General features: G+C 37.3%; 1 protein-coding gene and 2 long non-coding RNA genes across 3 annotated transcripts; 2 read left to right on the top strand and 1 right to left on the bottom strand.

Annotated features, from left to right (window-relative positions):
• The first annotated feature begins 169 nt into the window (after positions 1-169).
• LOC125226006 lies at positions 170-20,888 on the top strand. The gene is made up of 3 exons (XM_048129821.1): positions 170-378; positions 1,099-1,184; positions 20,197-20,888. Exons 1-3 carry the CDS (start codon positions 291-293, stop codon positions 20,542-20,544), a joined length of 522 nt encoding a protein of 173 aa, XP_047985778.1. The 5' UTR covers positions 170-290; the 3' UTR covers positions 20,545-20,888.
• LOC125226007 lies at positions 3,958-9,534 on the bottom strand. Its single transcript, XR_007177039.1, has 4 exons — positions 9,091-9,534; positions 8,660-8,856; positions 7,640-7,752; positions 3,958-4,256 (listed from the first exon to the last, which is right to left on the bottom strand). It is a non-coding gene; the product is annotated as an uncharacterized LOC125226007 (long non-coding RNA).
• Positions 14,054-15,657, top strand: LOC125226008. Its single transcript, XR_007177040.1, has 2 exons — positions 14,054-14,895; positions 15,335-15,657. It is a non-coding gene; the product is annotated as an uncharacterized LOC125226008 (long non-coding RNA).
• Positions 20,889-21,056: the final 168 nt, after the last annotated feature.

A 21,056-nucleotide genomic window follows, 5' to 3' on the forward strand; every position in this document is an offset into this window, starting at 1 on the left:
CCCATTCACGCCCTGCCGGTGGAAAACCACCTTAATTATGTTTACAAATCGTCACTACTTTGGTAGTGACGAAATTTCACTTTAGTCAATGTCATAATGTCAAAACCATGTCAAAACCTATGGTCAAAACCATAAACAATAGTACTCTTCATAGTCAAAACGACATTGTCAATGCGACTTGTCATAATAATATTTTATATTCGTGTTTTACACCTATTATGTTTAAATTTGTAGAGTTTTACTAAAATCAATGCATTTCGTATCATACGGGGGACCTTTATTGGCCACCAATGTCGCACTACGTGAAAATCCACTACGGGCCTTACGAGGCGTTTCATACTACGTCGCACAAACCTGCTAAAATTGTTGGAGTCAGAGGTGGGTTCATACAATTTAGGCCTGTATACAGTGGGCAGCAACTAGTGCAATTTCCTATGCGAATTTAGTACATTTACTAATCAAACAACGCAATGTATTGCTATGTTGCAAGCGAGTTCTCGCGCCGTGTTAATGGGCCCTTCGTCTTATCCTGTCTGTCTAGCAGAAGAGATAATACATATAGCCAAGTGGCGTTTCGATCGCTACTGAGCATGAACGGTCGTCACTTCGGCTAAGCTCACTGATACCCCCATTTAGCATTAACAAGAGAGACGAGTGTCGGGCCACACTCAGTGTAGGGTTCCGTAGTTTCCCGTATGTTTTTCAAAAACTGTTCAACCAATCAAGTTCAGAATAATTTTCCTAGATAGGGTTTATAAAGTTCTACTTCTGAGATTTTTTTCATATTTCTTAAACTTAAGGTTCAAAAGTTAGAGAGGGGGGGACACATTTTTTTTTTACTTTTGGAGCGATTATTCCGAAAACATTAACATTATCAACAAATGATTTTAGTAAACTCCGCGGACGGACGGAGTTCCTAGTTGACTACGGAACTTAAAAACTTAAAAACCAAGGCAAGTAAAACCTAAGTATGAAAGTAGTATGATGCCTCTATAGTGTTACAGATGTCGATGAAAAAGGTTTACCATCAGGAGAATCCTACGTTGAATTACATATATTATCTACCATAAAATCTAATGATGTTGTATTGTTAAATAGATAAGCTCCGGCGGCTGGGCTATCGAGTCGACATCAACCCTGTGGAGTTCATTGACTACTGCGTCTTTGAGATCATGGGGTACCAGGTATGTACTTACGGTTGGATTTCGTAGTGACGCAGTTTCGATAGTCGTAGTTACACAGCGTACTTAAGCTGATGCGCACTTGCGTTTTCACATTATCCGATCAGCGTGCGTAGCCGAATGGCACAAACGCTCACGAAACGAAACGCTAGTAGATATCTATCTCTATCGCTCGTGCGTATTGGCGCGACAAAGCCAGACTAACTGGCGCGGCGTTTCGTTTTCGTTTGGCGTCGGAGAAATGCCATTCGGCTACACACGCAGATCAGATGCTGGAAGGATTTCAAAGGCAAAAATCAAAGATGGCGGCTTGAATGTATTTGATATCGGTCCTACATCCGATATCGGATCGGATAATGTGAAAACGCACTAAGAGTATAAACTAAAGCACTGTGAAACTAAACATACGGAATAAAAACACAAAAGTAAGAAAAATAGAAACAACAAAACAAGAGATTAACTATATTTAGATGAAAGCCACACCACCACTTCCACTATCTATTATCTTAGTTTACGCAAATCTATAAGGCCCACTTGCACCAACCATTTAACTCAGGGTTAGTGGGCTGTCATCTGTCAAATTCTATATAAAATGGAGGGTTAACCCTTCATTTTCGTTGGTGCAAGTGGCCCTAAGTGTTTACACTCGGTCTCATTAGGCGCATTGTACACGTAGAGAGGGTCATCGGGGTCTTGACTTCCTCTGGAGCCTTGGCTGCGCCTGGAATGTGACCACGTGTCCCCCTTCTTTGGGGCCTAGCCTGACCCTTTATTTTGACCTTGTGAAACCGTGCTGGGCCCATAACCTGATGAAATAAGTAACACAAGAGACTTTTAAGACTTATATTAATAATAAAATAAAATATTCAAATTATACTGGATATTGGAGATGAATTTTGATGGATGGCGGAGAGGGAGGGGTAAACCCAAACAACGACAATAAATAAATAAATAATAAATATTGGGGACACCTTACACAGATCAATTTAGCCCCAAACTAAGCAAAGCTTGTACTACTTATGGGTGCTAAGCGACGATATAAATAAATAAATAAATATTATATAGGACATTCTTACACAGATTGACTGAGGCCCACGACGGTAAGCTCAAGAAGGCTTGTGTTGTGGGTACTCAGACAACGATATATATAATATAACAATACTTATATACATAGAAAACATCCATGACTCAGGAACAAATATCTGTGCTCATCACACAAATGAATGCCCTTACCGGGATTCGAACCCGGGACCGCGGCGTAGCAGCCAGGGTCACTACCGACTGAGCCAAACCGGATTGTGTGAAAGAGGATATGAGAAAGAAAGATTGTGAGTGTTGAGATGGCGAAAGATAGAGGAGAATGGAATAGGAAGACATGTTGTACCGACCGTGGGATAAGGAAAGGAGGAAGAAGAAGAGACACGACAGTAGTTGTGACGCAGCAAATTAACAAGGCAGAGAGAGCTCATAGTTTTTGACAAGTACAAAAGTTAGACCATGAAACATTGCAGTGACAATTTATGTAGGCGCTAGCGTTCACTTCGACAGCTTTAATCCGGTTGGCCGAGGCGGGTACCAGCCCACCAGACTATTGTCAATCTATAGATCAAAAATACACGGTGTAACGTAGGAAACCGAATAATTTTAACAGGGTATTCCTTATCCTCGTTGATAGATATCAAAAAGTAACTAATAACTCATTGCAAAAAAGTATTTTTTTCGAAAAAAATGGATTAGAAAGAGACAAAAAGTAGCCTATCACACTCTCTACTCTCCCCAGCCCTTCAACTATCTCCCCTTAAAAAATCACCGTAATTCCCCGTTAAGCAAGCAGAACTTGCGGTAACATTGCTCAATGCTACATCTGGGAGCTTGAAACTTACAATTGCAAGCTTGAAACGTTTGAGCAACGTTTGAGCCATATTGATGTTAAACGCTTTCGGCCGCGCTGTAGATAAACCCTGTAAGTTTCCCAGATCGGATTTTTACAACTTTCTATAACTTTGAATAGCAATGTTGCTGATACATTGAAATATAAACTTACTAGAAAGTTATGACGAAAACTTTTAAGAAGTTCATTTTTGTACATTGCATCAATAGCACATTATGCAACTTGTCCGTAACATACATGCTATTCATTGCGGCAATGTTACATTCATAATACACCAAAAAGTTTGATGTTGTATATTGTATTGACTTTTCACCGATACCTTTCAATGCGTTACAAATATAACATTGCTTTAATAACTCTAATGAAGTTCCTTGCAAGTTACGCATGTAATGTACCTAAAAGTAGCTCTCATAATGTTTCATTTGAAACTTCTGGAAATGATTATATTTGGTATGTTGTGTCAACAAATCACTGGTAACTTTTGTGAAAGTTACTTGTGAACCGTTCACACAATATTTCATAGGGATATTTCAGGGAACGTGATTTTTGTGGTTGGTAGGACGTCACAAATATAACTGCCCGCAAGGTGCTCTGCAAGCTGCGTGAGCCTGAGCGAGCCTCGTGCGGCTGCCAGCTGCCGGTTCAAAGAGAACTCGCTTGATTCGATCGCGATTCTATTGAAACAAGCTAGATTCTCTCCAAAAGCCGACAGCCAAAGGCTAGCGCGCGAGTACGCTCGACAGGTTCGGATCCGTGCGCAGCTTACAGATACTACCCAGCATAATTTTAATGATTATGTATGATCAAAATAACTATAAACGAAAAAGTCAAACTTAAAAAATACCTCACACAAAAATCATTGATTGTAAAACAAAAACATGGATATACAGACAACATAATTATTTTATTTAAAGTTTTTTCTTCAGACCGCAAAAACAGCACCATACTAATGAAAAATGATATGAATACTTATGTAGAGTTAGACATTTGAATTGAACATAAATGTTATCATAATACACACAAACACTATTTTAAAACACTGCGTGAATACTACGACGGTTAAGAGCCCGCAGGACCCGAGCTCCTTCTCATATTTGAGGAGACCACCCGTCGCGCTGAAGAGGCGTCACTAAGGCCGTTCGCAGACGCACCTTCTCAAGTCCTCCTCGCCTCAAGTGACATACCTGCAAAAAAATAAATTCATTCAATCTATAATTCTGATTGTACACATGAAACATGAGTTTGCCGCTGATGAGATGAAGGATTTATGATAATTATTTTGTATGATTTAACTTATTGATTATTTGTTTGTCCTTTCCAGTACTCGGGACCATGGGGTCCCGGACATTTGGGAGGCATGTGTGGGGCCGAAGCCAACAGCACGGCCTCTGTGCTGTTGGCTTCGGCTGTGCTTTCTAGACAATTTACTCTAAATGTAATGTGACACTACCCGGCGATTATCCCTGTCCGCACTATAGTAATGCACCCAAGGACAAGCGCCGGTTAGTGTAGAACTATTGATAGAAAAAGGTAAATAAAAGAAACCGGGCTATTAGGTTGAATTGCTGGTGGACTTGTAACCGGTACTATGGGAGACTATGGCACCTGCCTTGATCATATTATGTTATAAAAACATGAAAAAATAGGCAGGCGGTGACTAGCCAATTATTATTATTTGCCTGCTCTCATCCTGCACAGTCTCCAATACGTCTGCACGATTTCTTAGAAACTGATAAGTCTTCAAGAGGAGACTTTGCAGTGTGGTTTTGTACATGGAATTTTCGTGTACTTAAAATATTTTATACCATACAAAATTACAAATGAAGCATTAGATAATTATAAGAAACACATTGGCAAAAGTTATTTTTAAATCAAATTTCTATTGAATATGTCTGATAGCGTACATTGGGGTAATTTCGAAAGTCACAGAAAAATCACCATTATTTCCATCATATCAATGTTCCCCTTTCGAAATTACCAGAGCATTTCTGTGGTTCGAAATTGCCCCAACGCACCCTAAATGAGTTGACGTCACTAAACACGAAAGTCGTACTATTTCCATAATTAGCAAACTTAAAAAGAAGCTGATTTGTGTGCTACTCTGCGGCGGCGGCATATGTACGTATGATGTTTATGACTATACCTATACTGCCCTGCTAAGCCGAGTGGCGCTGTCTCAAAACCAAATGATTTTGGAAACGTAAACGTCAGTGATATTATTATTTATTTAGGTAATCACAAACATAAATCTCTAATTAATTTACATAGTATCGTTAAACCAATAAGGTTTGTCTCGATACCTATTCCACAGATACCTATAGATACTTTATAAGTTAATTATGGATTTTCGTTTGAGATAGCGCTTTTCGGCTTAGGCCTCCTAAGTATAGGGGGAAACGAAATAATGGGCTTCTAAATCTCCGTCTCACTTACCTGTACACCTGGCATAATAGCTCATAAGGTTCAGGTGTAATGCGGAATTACTGAAAGTAATGATTTTTTCAATACGTACATAATAAACGACATTTGTACATCAATTTCCATAAGAAAAAAGTAAATAATGTAGATTCTATCTATGAGTACTGATACAATCAAAGCCCATTATTTCGTTTCTCCCTATAGGTGCAGTCATAAACATCATACGTACATATTGTACGTTATACGTAATTACGTACATCATTTTACCATATAGTTAGTTGAAGTTCATTATGAAGGCGCCGCCGCCGCCGCCGCGCCGCAGAGTAGCACACGCTGAATTGACTAAAAGGAAAGTAGACTATTCTTTCCACTTAATGCTAGTATTGCTAGTGACGCCGTGTCTTGCGAGGGCGACGGTCGCCGTCGCGTCTCACACTTCCATATCGATAAGGTTTGATTTCGTATACGTCGCATCGCCCACGCAAGACACGGCGTTAGTTACACTGTCCAGTTTTTGGACAACTATATATATTATAAGAGTGACCCACAGGTCAGTGCGTTCCCTAAGCGAATTCAAGGCTCTCAAATTTGTTGAAACATGGTCTACAATAGGGTGGTCCACATTTGTATGGAAGAAAAATAAATATGACTAATCCTTTCTCCACATGGTTCCCTTTGTTCTATTATGAATTAGTAGTTTATGTACCAAATTTTAACCCATTTGCTCATTATTTACAGGTCGCTCAAGATACATTTAAAATTGGATATCTCCTATAATAAAATAAAAACCGAAATAATTAAAACATTGCAAACTGCCCGGTTCATGTTTTATTTAGCTCTAATGAAATAGGGAAAAATATAATTAAACCATTAAAATACCTCCATGTAAGATTTTTTCTTTAGTCAAGTTCATTTCATACATTTCAGTATGGCATTATTGCTTTATTTTGAGCGACCTCTAAATAAAGTCTGATTGTTCTCAAAATTGGTTGACATGATTTTAATAAGTTTTCGTGTAGAAATAACCATGTGGAGCTCAAACAATAAAAAACATTTTTTTTTGGACCACCCTAGTCTACAATAAATTTAATCGACTTATGAGATTTGTTATTCATAGACTCATAGTAAAGTGTAAAAATAACCGGCCTAGAGCGTGTCGGGCCACGCTCAGTGTAGGGTTCCGTAGTTTTCCGTATTTTTTATTAAAAACAACTGAACCTATCAACTTCAAAACAATTTTCCTAGAAAGTCTTTATAAAGTTCTACATTATAAACTGAAATAAATGTCATATACAAAGAAAAAATGACCAAGGCATTCTATATTTCCTATGAAATAATTTAATTTGGTCTTAGAGTGAAGTTCTACATTTGTATTTTTTTTTTTAAACATATGGTTCAAAAGTTAGAGAGGGGACACACTTTTTTTCCTTTAGGAGCGATTATTTCCGAAAATATTGATATTATCAGAAAACGATTTTAGTAAACCCGTATTGATTTTTAAATACCTATCCAACAATATATCACATGTTGGGATTGGAATGAAAAAATCAGTCCCCACTTTACCCTAACAAAACATTTTTTTCCGCTTCTTATTTTACCACTTTGTCGGCGTAATTGATATACATAATTACATATTGGCACCAAATTTCAGCTTTCTAGTGCTAACGGTTACTGAGATTATCCGCGGACGGACGGACGGACGGACGGACGGACAGACAGACAGACAGACAGACATGGCGAAACTATAAGGGTTGCTAGTTGACTATAGAATTCTAAAAATGATGTGAGATTGAGATGATTATTTATCAATACATTTTTATTATAGGCTACTTTCCTTCTAGTAAAATCAGTTTCTTTTTAAGAACTCTCAAAACGAATTTGAATGATTTGCTGATATGGAAATTAAACGAAAACGTGTCGACTGACGTCACGGTCAACTCCTATGATCATTATAAATTTCAATGAGATTTAAATAGAAATTGGGTTTAAAAATATGGCAGATTATTTTTAAAGGAAATTTCTATTTAAGTTTTGCTTCGTCAATATCCTCGCTCTTGTTATCACTACTGTCATTGTTGACATTTTGTATTTACTGAATGAAAATACAGAAATAAATTAATGAAGAGAAGGGTAAAATGTGCAAGCTAACCAAATTCCACCGGGCCAAACAAGGTGAGTGAGTGCACTGTCGCGCTGACACGTAGATCTGCAGTTGGAGAATGGCCTGTGGCACGAAGTAGCAGAGCACTGTGCCACAACCATCTGAAATGTCCGGTGCGTGAGCTAAGCAAGTGAAAATAACAGGGAGAAGCAAATATGCAGTGTTAGTTAATGAGGTGCAGAAACAGTTAATAAGAAAACCCAGGAATATTTATGAACACACACAAATAATTAGCAATTAAATGAACCCAAATGCTTAATTTACACAAATCTCTTGGGTTAATTAAACTGAGATTGGACTATCAAAGGGTCATGTGGGACTATTTACGTGACGTGACGTTTTTATACTTGGTACACAATGAAACACAAAATAAATGTTGTAGACAAGATACAAATATTGTACCCTCGACGGCTTTATATTGTCAAGTTGTAATATCAGGCAATCACAACTGACTACATACCTAAGGGTCACTTGCACCACCGAAAATGGAGGGTTGACCCGAGGCTAACCCACCATTTCATATGGAATTTGACAGTTGATAGCCCACTAACCTTGAGTTAAGCAGTTGGTACAAGTGGCCCTAAATGAATTTATGCTTAACTGGGCCCTAAATGTCTGACGGAGGCACTAAAGATTCGATAAATCTGATTCTGTATCTGTACGTATTTACGTAGGTGGATAACTACAACTTTATAAAGTAGCAGACACTGAACAAAGAAACACTATTTTTTTTTCATAAACATTCAGTTTATCTTTAAATTTATATGCATGTAAATAACAAGTTACTTGGAAACTTGAAAACAACTCTGTGTTGATAAATTAGAACCAAATACAACCTTTGCAATTACGTACCGACAACTGTACTAGATTAACTGTATGTCACTTACGATTTTACAAGCTTTGATAATACTAAGTAACACTAATTATTATGCCACGAACTCACGACAATATTCACAAGTCAAAAAGGAAATCAAAGTAGACGTATAAATGGAACGCGCAACTACATACCTTTCTAAGCTTAAGAGAGATCTGCCGCGTCATTTGTAACCGACGAGTCCGACGACGACAGCGTGATGACTTGATAATAATACAGGCACTGGGATAGACTTCACTGGCCATTGCACGCAGGCCGGATCCTGTTGTTGATCGCCAACTTGTCCAGGATCGCGGCAGATGATGGGGCATGGGCAAAAACAACCCTGAACCTGAACACAGTATAAAAATATATTGATTTATAATGTTAAAAATAATTCGCGGATGCGACATGTAGGTCGTCGATTCAAGTGGGGCGCGAAGGCGGCGTAAGCGCTACCCGCGACGAGACGAGCCGTTTTTCTGTAATATGATATATTACACAAACCAACCTAGTCCCACAATAAACTATCTAACAGTTAACTGCCACATAGGCTGTAAATTGGTAATTAAATAGCAAATCTCACCATATTTCCGTCAGCTAACTCACAGAAGGACGCGCACCACGATAGAATAAATAAAAGATGGCGTCGCGTCGCGGTCCGGGGTTGCCAACTCTAAAACCGTGTTCAGAAACCGAGGGAAAATTATATTTAATATTATTTAGTTCCGTTACCGTCAGTGGCGAAAATGCATATCGTGATTTCGCTAGGACGGGTATATACAGGGTGTAAACCTAATACGGGCGAACAGTATAATAAGTTGTATTTGATAAGAAACGGCCCCTCTTAGTAATTAGTCTCTGGCATATAATTTATAAGTATTTAAAGAAGAAAATATTAATTTACGTGAAATGATCAATTAATGGTCCAAGACTTCCAAGAGCTGGCAGGATTTTGGAGTAGGTACTTGAGGCAACCTGTAAAGGTGCTCAGATGCTTCTCTGATCATAACCAACATCAGGTCTGCAAGTCTGGCAGCTGGGGAGTGGGGCTTTATCGAGCTATGAATTATTAAAGATTTAATTTTTTGGGGCCCATAAAAGGTGTTTGAGGCAACCTGGAATTATTAAAAAGTGAAAGTAGAGTTCCTCAGATGTCGCATAGTATTTATGCCAGATCATTTGGCCGGGTCCTTCACCGAGCCAGAACAGTGCAAAGTGGTAAAAAAAGAATTCCAAAAAAGGTTCTTGCGGCAATCTGTCATTTTTACCAGTAAAATATGAGGGTCTAAATAGCCATCGAAAAATAATGCCATGACATGAGGTGGGGTCTGTACCCTGCCATTCGATCTTGAAAGTATTTTTTTTAGTTTTTCGTAAATAACTCGTAAACGGTAGCCCACAGCAAAAAAATATGTCAAACAGAAAATATGTACATAAAATTTTCTACAAGAAAGGTTATATACATTTTTTCGATAGGATCAATATAGAAAAGGATAATTTAGTAAGAAAGTTTTTTTAATCGATTAAATGCTCCGTTTTTCGTCCATACCTCGTAAACGGTGGCCCACAGCAAATAACTATGTTAAACAGAAAATATCTACATAAAATTTCCTATAAAAAAGGTTATATAAGATTTTTCGCTAGGATCATTTTTTTAGTTGGAATGTATTTTTAAATAGATTACATGGGCCGTTTTTTGTTGATAACTTAAAAACGGTGGCTCACAGCTAAAAAAAATAATGTTACACGGAATTAATCTACATAATATTTCCTACAAGAAAGGTTCTATAAGATTTTTCGCTAGGATCAATATTTTAGTAGGTAAGTTTTTTTAAATAGATTAATTTTAGTTGGAAAGTATTTTTAAATAGCTTACGTAGGACGTTTTTTGTTAATAACTCGAAATCGGAGGCTCACAGCCAAAAATAATGTTATACATAATTAATCTTCATAATATTTCCTACAAGAAAGTTTCTATAAGATTTTTCGCTAGGATCAATATTTTAGTTAGAAAGTATTTTTAAATAGATTTCATGGGCCGTTTTTTGTAAATACCTCGTAAACGGTGGCTCACAGCTAAATAAAATGTTCACAAGAAAATATCTTCATAAAATTTCCTACAAGAAAGGTCCTATACATTTTTTCGCTAGGATCAATGTGTGAGTGTGTTTGTCGGTTACCATTAAGGCGAGATTTACTTGTATCTTTTATGCATTTAAACTGACAAAGTGGCTTTATAGCAATCGACAAAGTGGGACGTTTTCACGTCCACACTCACATATTTTAGTTGAAAGTATTTTTAAATAGATTGCATGGGAAGTTTTTTGTTGATAACTCAAAAACGGTGGCTCACAGCCCAAAATAATGGTATACAGAAATAATCTACATAATATTTCCTACAAGAAAGGTTTTATAAGAGTTTTCGCTAGGATCAATATTAGTTGGAAATTATTTTTAAATAGATTTCATTGGCCGTTTTTGTAAATACCTCGTAAACGGTGGCCCACAGCTAAATAAAATGTTCACGAGAAAAAATTTAAATAAAATTTTCTATAAGAAAGGTTCTATACGTTTTTTCGCTAGGATCAATTTTTTAGTTGGAAAGTATTTTTAAATAGATTACATGGGCCGCTTTTTGTAAATAATTCGAAAACGGTGGCTCATAACCGGAAATAATCTATATAATATTGCCTACTAGAAAGGATATATAAGAATTTTCGCTGGGATCAATATTTTAGTAGGAAAGTTTGTCTTATAATTCTTTCTGAAGTGCAAATTTAGGAGTTTCAACTCAAATCTCAAAATCGATCAACAAAAAGCGGCCCATTTAATGTCGCCAGTATCCTTGGTACAATGCCTCAAGGGCCTATTTTAGACATTAGCTAGCTTTTAAGTTTAGTCTTAGTTTCTTATATAATTATGTAAATATGTTCATGTAAATAAAGAGATAAAAACATTAAAAAAAAAATGTTATCTGCAAAAGTATTGTTTGACTAGAAGACTATTATGCTCATCAACATTATGACAAGAAACAATTCGGTATTACAAAAATCTGCGAAATGATTTATGCCAAAGCATATTCTGCGTAAGGTGTTTCTGCCAAACGTGACTTCTGCCAAGAACTATTATACGAATCAAATGAGTAAAAAGTTTCTGCCAGAGAATAGTGAACCTATATAAGTTTTTTCGCTAGGATCAATTTTTTAGTTGGAAAGTATTTTTAAATAGACTACATGGGCAGTTTTTTGTTGATAACTCAAAAACGGTGGCACACAGCCAAAAATGATGTTACACAGAATTAATCTACATAATATTTCCTACAAGAAAGGTTCTATAAGATTTTTCGCTAGGATCAATGTTTTAGTAGGTAAGTTTTTTGAAATAGATTACATGAAATAGATAACATTTGTGCATAATATGTAGGAGGCATAAAGTTGCAATTCGCTATTTGATAGCGAGTTGGATGTGTTTGGGATGCAAGATACCTAACACTCCTCCTCGCTTCGCTCGTCGTCGTACCTAATAGTGACTCTGGGGCAGTTTTTCTTTTTTGATAGCGTGTAATAATTCTGCTATTGTAATATTATGCTATAAGATTATTATGGTACATACAATCACGCTAAATCAAATTTGACCAAAGTAATGTTCTGTAAAACAATATTCTGCCAAATGTATCTTATGCGTGGTAGTAATAATGCCAACTAAGTTTTCTGCGAAATTACCATTCGACCGAATGTTTTTTCTGCGACACATGTTATGCTAAGTGTGTTTTTGGCCAAAATTATTCTGCCAGATGAGGGTAACCCTTTTATGATATGTGTATGAGGGTGGATTTGAATAATTCATCTAATCAACCATACATTTTGATCCTTGAGGCAATCAAACCATATTTAAAGGTGGTGCAAAGTTACCCATGGGGGAGCAAAATAGCTCCGTTTTACTGTATTGTAACAAACAAACAATTCGACTGAAAGTGTTACTGCGAAACATGTTATGCGAAGTGTGTTTCGGACTAAAATTATTCTGCCAGATGAGGGTAACCCCTTATAATAACCTTTCTTATAGGAAATTTTATGTAGATATTTTCTGTTTAACAAAGTTTTTTGCTGTGTGCCACCGTTTACGAGGTATTGACGAAAAACGGAGCATGTAATCGATTAAAAAAAACTTTCTTACTAAATTATCCACTTATATATTGTTCCTATCGAAAAAACGTACATAACCTTTCTTGTAGACAATTTAATGTAGATATTTTCTGTTCACCATATTTTTTTGCTGTGGGCCACCGTTTACGAGTTATTTACGGAAAACTAAAAAATTGACTTTCAAGATCGAATGGCTGGGTATGGACCCCACCTCATGTCATGGCATTATTTTTCCATGGCTATTTAGACCCTCATCTTTTACTGGTAAAAATGACAAATTGCCTCAAGAACCTTTTTTGGATTATTTTTTTACCACTTTGCACTGTTCTGGCACGGTGAAGGACCCGGCCAAATGATCTAGAATAAATACTATGCGACTTCTGAGGAACTCTACTTTCACGTTGCCTCAAACACCTTTTTTGGGCCTCAAAAAATTAAAGACGAGAGAAGTTATCAGTAGAGACCTGAAATGTGGTACCAATATGTATATCAATCACGCCGACAATGTAGTAAAATTAAAAGTGAAAAAAATATAATTATATTAGAATACCCTCCCGTACATGTAAAGTGGGGAGTGAATTTTTTTTTTTCATTTCAATCCTAACGTGTGATATATTGTTCGATAAGTATTTAAAAATGAATAGGGGTTTACAAAAATATTTTTTTTGACATTTTTAATATTAAATTAATTTTTATTAAGCAGAAACGTCTGCTAACGATTCTAAACATTTTTTTTTTATTATTTTTTTTTTTTTTTTAATGGTGCGGGTTCAAGTCCCGCCGGAAGCGTAAATTTTTCCATTTTTTCCTTTAATATAAAAATATTTTTAATATTTTCATAAATAATGGCTCTAAAAAGAAAAAAATAAGTGTGCCCCCCTCTAACTTTTGAACAACAACTTGAAAAAGTCTTTCTAGTATAATTATTTTCAACTTGATAGGTTAAACAGGTTTTGAAAAAAATATACGGGAAACTACGGAACCCTATACTGAGCGTGACCCGACACGCTCTTGGCCGGTTTTTAGGATCGGTGATCCAATTTGTGTGCGCCCTGTAAGCTAGCAAGCCAATCCAATGCGACCCTCCGAATCCCCCAATGTTCTAGCTTTTTGAGTAGGATGGTAAGGTAACTGAGACAGTGTCAAAGGCCTTGCTTCTTGTATATCTTAATTCCCTTTATACACCGTGGGAGTGAATAAGCCGAAATATACTATTTAACCACCCATTTTTTGTGTAAATCAAAAAAAAGATATTACATGAATTTTGTTTCTGAATGTATTTTCACGTAAAAAGTAAATGTTTTTCATAAAACTAGCACTTGAAACGAGTTTTAACTTTTTTTTCTAAAAACTTCATTCTTGAAAGACTTTACTTTTTACTTTTTGACATTTATCAATGAGGATAGTGACGCCGTGGCTTGCGTGGGCGATGGTCGCGCGACGGCGATGCGACGCATACGAAATCAAATCTTATCGATATGGAAGTAGACGATGCGATGAGACCATAATCTCCATAGTGGCATCAACTCCCGTAAAGGATCTTTTTACTGACTAACAATAACATCTTTTTTCAATTGGTAATAACTCTGAAGCTAGGCAATATCCAGAAAAGTATAAGTACATAACATTATAGTCTCTAAAAGTGGTCAGGAATACACTGTTAAAATCTTTTGACGATGTTAAAAATATTTAGGGTCTGTTTAACAATGTCTTACTAAAGTATAGCTAATCAATAAATTATTTTACCAAATAAAAATTGTCAATTTGTTAATTGCACAAACTACTAAGAAGATACTACGTTAATTGTAAGTTACAGCTGGCAACATTGTATATTGACGTTTCTCACGTTTCGATTTACGGAATACGTGGTCCATATTATAACGCCTTTTGAAATTTTGCACATTTTATTGATTTTATACATGATTATGTATTTAATATTGATTACTTTAAATGTATATTCTTCCTACAACATTGTTCAATGATACAACTTTTTTAAGAAATTTTATGTGGATGAAGATGAAACGTAATGCAAATGTCAAAGAAAGAAAATAATTTTAGTTTAACTTATGAATCATAAACATACTGCTAAAAATTCTAAACTTCAGGTCTAATAATATAAACTACATCTAAGTATTTTGCAGTCCACAGGATAATTGAGGGAAGTTAGTTCTGAGATGATGAAAATAATATATGGTCTCAAAGGAAGTCGGCCTCATTGTGAACAAGACGAAATCCCGCTTTATGTAAGTTATTATATGTTAATATGACATGTCTGGCCAGTGTAGTGACCCTGCTTAAAGCTTCGGGCTATATTAATAGACTACATAGTGTCCCACTGCTGGGAAAAGGCCTCACCCATGGATCTCCATTTGTCACGGTCTTGAGCAATCTCTGACTCGTCGCATTGTGGCAATTTTTGCTCAACTCTGTGTGTGCATGAGACAGACATTGTCCGGCCCATCCATACTAATGGGAAAGTGTGTGTATCTGTTTGTTTGTCCGTCCTTCACAGCAAAATGGAGTGACAAATTGATGTGATTTTTTAAGTGGAAATAGTGGAAGAGACAGAGAGTGACTTATGCGAAGCCTCGGGCAAAAGCTAGTAATATTTATTTTATATACTATCAATTTTTTTCCCATTGTTTTTATGCAATTCTATTCTGAAACATTACTTTGTTATAGATAAACCAAGGCAGGTTGGAAAAGTCCAGAAGCAAATTTTAGAAGAAAAATATTGTACTGAATAACTACAATGGGCCATTGAAGAAGAGAAGATGGCACAAGAGGGAAATATGGGCCTTAGAAAAAGATATCACGCCTCTATCCCATAAAGAGGTAGGCAGAGCACATGAACTACTAAGTTTCTGTGCCACTCTTGGCAAAAAGGGGTGGAAAGAAATCCAAATTATGACATTGAAGAAGTGAAGACTAAATAAGTAAACCAAAGGCCCCAAGAATATAAAAGACTGCAATGAAATTGTCAAGAAGAGGGTGCGAGAGCAGAACATATGGGCTACTTGCTATGAAATGATGAATTCTACCTTCAAGTGGATGGCGTGACAATGGGGTCTCCTGTGTCTTCAGTAGTTGCCGACATCTTTATGGAGGACTTCGAGGAGACAGCACTCTCATTGGCTGCCGTCCAGCCGAAGATATTCAAAAGATATGTAGATGGCACTTTTACTATGCTTCCTAAAAGTAGTGTTTCAACTTTCTTCATAGTTCACTATGGATAGAATTTAAATGGTCATACGATACAATTTACTATGGATAAAGACTGTTCTCGTCCCTTCATGAATGTTCTCATTTTGAGGAATCCTGATAATAGCTTAGGTTGCACTGTGTATAGAAAACCTACTCATACTGATAGGTACATAAATGGCCAATCTCACCACCATCCCTGTCAACTAGCTACTATGGGCAAATCTTTGTTTCAGGGAGCTCAGAGGATATGTGACAACCAGAATTTGGCCGCGGAGCTTCGACATGCCAGGCAGGCGCTGTTGACGAAAAAGCTCAAGATACTGCATGTCAAGCAGAAGGCCTGTTTGAAGATCCCTACAGTCGAGCGCCAGCTTGCTATTTTGCCTTTTCTTAGAGGGGTCACATATAGGATCAGTCACATCTTGAAACGGACTTTCATTAAAACTTATTTGAAGCCCATGAAGAAGATGTCACAATTCCTGAGGTCTATGAAGTGTCAAACTCCTCTACAAAATGCAGGAGGGTACAGGTTAGACTGTGAGTGCGGCCTGTCATATGTAGGGCAGACGAAACGAAGTATTTCCACATGGGTGAAGGAACACATAGCGGATGTCAAGCACCGTTGGCAAAGGTCTGCAGTCTCTGAACATGTCATGGATAAAGTCAATCACGCTATAAAGTTTGATAAGCTGTTTCTTGCTAAGGAGAAGCGGTATCTACCCAGAATGTATGGTGTTGGACATTCGCCATTTGGTTTTGCAAATTTTGTGTAGATTAACTAATTAATTGTTTTTACATACCTAGTAATGTAAAATTTGTTAAATATTGTATAACTAGCTTTATTAACTGTGTCTTCATTAATATTTCTTGTATGTGGGTAGCTTTTGCACATTGTAATTTTTCCTCAGTTGACCACAAATGCTGTAAAGTGTTCGAAACGTCGGGATGAATGGTAAATTCATTATACGCGATATAATCCGTTTCCATAGTTTTATTGTGTCTAAATGAATTCAACAAATAATCTCTATAATACTGTCTTCGGTTACTACATTACTTATTTATGACAATAATCCTAGAATCTATATGTAATATGGATATTATAAGATAACGGATATCGAATGATGAAAGTGATAGAAACCAAATAAGCAACAAATAGTTTATCGTTAGGCCTGATTTAGACGGCGTGCGAACTCGCATGCGATTTTAATCACATTGCGGGCTGTTGATGTTACATACAATTATGCACAGCCATCAAATACAGCAATGTAATAAAACTCGTATGCGAGTTCTCGTACGTATGTATGTAATATGTATGTATGAAGTTCAGGGAGCATTATAAAGTGGCGCGGACGACAACATCAACTTCATACAAATTAGTCGCGCGGACCGTCCGCGTGACACTAAAACCAGCCTTAATGCTAGTGGCATAGGACTATGAATTTCGTAGAATACCAGTAGCATGTATTGTAATGTGTGATTAAGATAATGTTTACTGGCATAGTATAGGCAATTCAGTAAAACAGTACCGGGGCGAACGTGTTAAGATGTAAAAGAAATACGTATGGCGAGTTTCTTGTCAGTCCCATAGTTGAATACTGTAAAACAGTTTAAGAAATTTAAATTTTCTCGAGTCAGTTATGGAGGGTTAGGGGTCTTAGAGCCAGTGTAAAGACTGATTCGGAAAAAAAAGCAGCAGCACCGATTTTAGATTATTTATTTTGTGATCATTTTAAAGCAGTGCATTTTTATAATAATCTGTAGTTCGGTAGATCCTATTGTGTAAAATTAAATATAATCGTATGTATTCTAAGTAAAAGATCGAATTCAAGTTTCCACCTATTATATTACCTTATCTCAAACATTTATGAACGACGCGACGCGACGTCTTCTGAAATAGTTTATGAGGTAAGTATTTTCTTTTAGTTTATGAGTCACTTAATGTTGAATGAGTTTATGAGTAGCTACGTTGATAAATTTTATTGTCTGTTTGCCATCTTTACATGAATTGTATCCCATACAAAAACGTGTGTTACGCTTGCTTGGAAAGGCTTCTTAACTACCCAAGATAAGATCCAGTTAGTTAATAGCGTACCTATGGCGTAAGGTCGCAATTCCGATCACACGTTGTATCTTTCCTAGTAAGTCCGTTTTCACATTATCCGATCCGATATCGGATGTCGGAAGGATTTCGATGAAAACAATCCAAGATGGCGCCTGTAATGTATGCGATATCGGTCTTGCCTCCGATATCGGACCCTTTTCAGTCCACCCGCTGCCGTCGCGGCCATAGTCAAAGTGCAGTTCAGTGTAAGCAAAGACAGTGTACAGATATACCACTTACGGTATTAGTGTTAGATAGTACCTACTAATGAATCCTATTGCTGTTGTTCTAATTAGCCAGGCCTGAACCCTTCACCGTCTTTTAAGAGTGCCAACTTATTGGGAACCTCAAGCTAAATAGTCTGCGCTCAGTAAAGGGAACACCATCACACCCTTTACCAGTTCCACAATATATATAATATTAATGTGGTCTGTGGTTTGGCTCGAACCCCACTGATGCACACGCCGCTACGTACGGGATGCGCACGTTATACTCGTAGGTACCTAATAATACCTAAGAAAATTTCAAATAAATAGTAGTTGAAACAAAATTACTCGAACTAAATTTTCGATGATTTGTTGTCGATGAAAAGTTTATCGGCGAAACAAGGGTACATGTGTGCCATGCCTAGGAATACCGCCTTTTCCATCTGACCTATTCATCAGGGTCTACAGAACCTAACTTCAAGTTGGGGAGTAGTACTCCCCAGTCGGACCCCTTTAAACCCATATTTCTGGTAAACTACATGTACAGTACATTTAATTTCCGACGAGGTACAAGAGGTACGTCAGAGGTACATTCCACCATGGTAATCTGAGCACAATAAAGCGAGGTGGTACGGCTGCAGAGTATCACGCCGTGGCTTCGGCTGATGAAAACATCCAGCGAGCCCGATTTCGATCGAACGTCCATGCGCTCAAGGCCACGTCCACGACCTTCGACCGATAGTTTGCACGGTTAAGTGTATATTCATTATCCAGATCCGCGTCCACGGTCGCGCGACGATGGACGTCCGCGTAGTATGTTCCTAGCTTTAATCTCAGAACAGAAAACTATTACAGCTAGGAACATACTACGCGGACGTCCGCCGTCGAGCGACCGCGACCGCGACCGATCAGTGTGCACGGTCTTCGGGACGTGGCTTCGGCTGACCAAAACATCCAGCGAGCCAGATTTCGATCGGACGTCCATGCGCTCAAGGCCACGTCTGCGACCGTCGACCGATAATTTGCACGGTTAAGTGTATATTCATTGTCCAGATCTGCGTCCGCCGTCTAGCGACCGCACCTAAAGAATAGGATGCATATAGTTTACTTTGTTCTTATTTATTGACAGACTTGTTTGACAGACTATAGTTTAATCAAGAAATAACAATTTTGAATTTTCTCGAGAATAACCGAATGTGAAATCTCCAAAAGAGGAGTAGAAAAACAATGTAAAAAAATCTAGCTTAAACATTTACACTGTTTATAATTTACCGTAATGTTATGCCCTTATAAATAGACTCATTGAAAGAGTGCTAATTTTGTGATATCGCAGCAAAATTATCAAACGTATATTTAAAACGGTCAATGACTGTAATGTTGATGTGAAATGTTCAATAAACGTAAATATTACAAATTGGTGCAACATTGAGAAATGAATTCTTTAAAAAAAGCAATTGCTGTGACATTGTATTTATAATTATCTGTAATGTTACAAAAAAAATATACCGGTTATATCAAAAGGTTTTATTGAAGTAAATCTTAATTTGTGATATTGCAGCAACTGCATAAAACCAATATTTCAAGTGGTCAGTTGCAGTAATATTGATTTTGAACATTTGGGAAACTTTAAGTTTAGACATTGAAGTAACATTGAAAACTTGATGTTTAAAAGTTAATGTTGCTGTAACGTTGCATATGTAATATAGCTAATACCTTGTTGCAGCAATGTAATAAATGAACATTTAAATAACTTGTAATCAAAACATCCTTGCAATATTATAATATTAGTTTTCATTTGTCATGTTACAATAATATAGCACTACTAATTTTCTGAAAGTTTCAAATTACCAATAAGTTGAATGTTGTTGTCATATTTCTCCGACCTTACATTCTAAACTTACAAATGTGAGGTATGTAAACTTACTGCAAGTTATTGTAAGTTTCATGCTCAGTGGGTCGTCGGTTTACGGACAAACAAACAGACACAGACACTTTCCCGTTTATAATATTAAGTATGGATGAAAACGTTCTAGGTGTTCCGCTGCAACATCCGCAACCTCCTCCTAAACATGGAGTGCGACTCGGACCCTGTTGCCTCGCGCGCCGTGCAGGCTTGCCTCGCCGCCTCTGACGAGCTCCAACACGCCCGCCATCGCTTCTGGGTGGCCCGCCTTCTCAACGAGGACGTGTTCAAGCGGACCGCCGACCCGGACCAGTGGCCGTTCGACCTCAACCTCAAGCCCTACGCCACCTGTGTGGACTGCGCCGGCTGCTGCGGGATACTGACTAGAAAGAAAAGTGACGTCGAAATCGTAAAACCGTTAATTTATAATGACATTAAGCAGAACTTGCTATACGATTTGAGCAATAGGGATCGATAAATTGTGATGAAATTCATGTGTGTATTTTTTTTCAAGGTTTTTTAGGTTCAGGAAAAAATTATGAATTCATACAGACTTAATCTTCCCCAAGAATGACTTTGCTGAAAGATGAAAACTGTATTAAATCCGTTCCGTAGTTTTAGAGTTTATCGCGAAGAATACAGAGAAATTCTTTACGAGCTCGGCGTCACTTCTGGATAGCCCGTCTCCTTAATGAGGACGTGTTCAAGCGAACCGCTGACCCGGACCAGCGGCCGTTCGACCTCAACCTCACGCCCTACGCCACCTGTGTGGCCTGCGTCGGCTGCTGCGGGATACTGACTAGAAAGAAAAGTGACGTCGAAATCGTAAAACCGTTAATTTATAATGACATTAAGCAGAACTTGCTATACGATTTGAGCAATAGGGATCGATAAATTATGATGAAATTCATGTGTGTATTTTTTTTCAAGGTTTTTTAGGTTCAGGAAAAAATTATGAATTCATACAGACTTAATCTTCCCCAAGAATGA

Source organism: Leguminivora glycinivorella, chromosome 5, assembly GCF_023078275.1.
Source record: "Leguminivora glycinivorella isolate SPB_JAAS2020 chromosome 5, LegGlyc_1.1, whole genome shotgun sequence".
Classification (NCBI taxonomy): Eukaryota; Metazoa; Arthropoda; class Insecta; order Lepidoptera; family Tortricidae; genus Leguminivora; species Leguminivora glycinivorella.

Coding starts and splice junctions, on each gene's coding strand:
- LOC125226006 (XM_048129821.1), top strand. CDS start 291: ATGTCGCACTACGTGAAAATCCACTACGGGCCTTACGAGGCGTTTCAT. Junction 379..1,098: donor TAAAATTGTTGGAGTCAGAG/GTGGGTTCATAC, acceptor ATTGTTAAATAG/ATAAGCTCCGGCGGCTGGGC. Junction 1,185..20,196: donor TTGAGATCATGGGGTACCAG/GTATGTACTTAC, acceptor AAAACGTTCTAG/GTGTTCCGCTGCAACATCCG.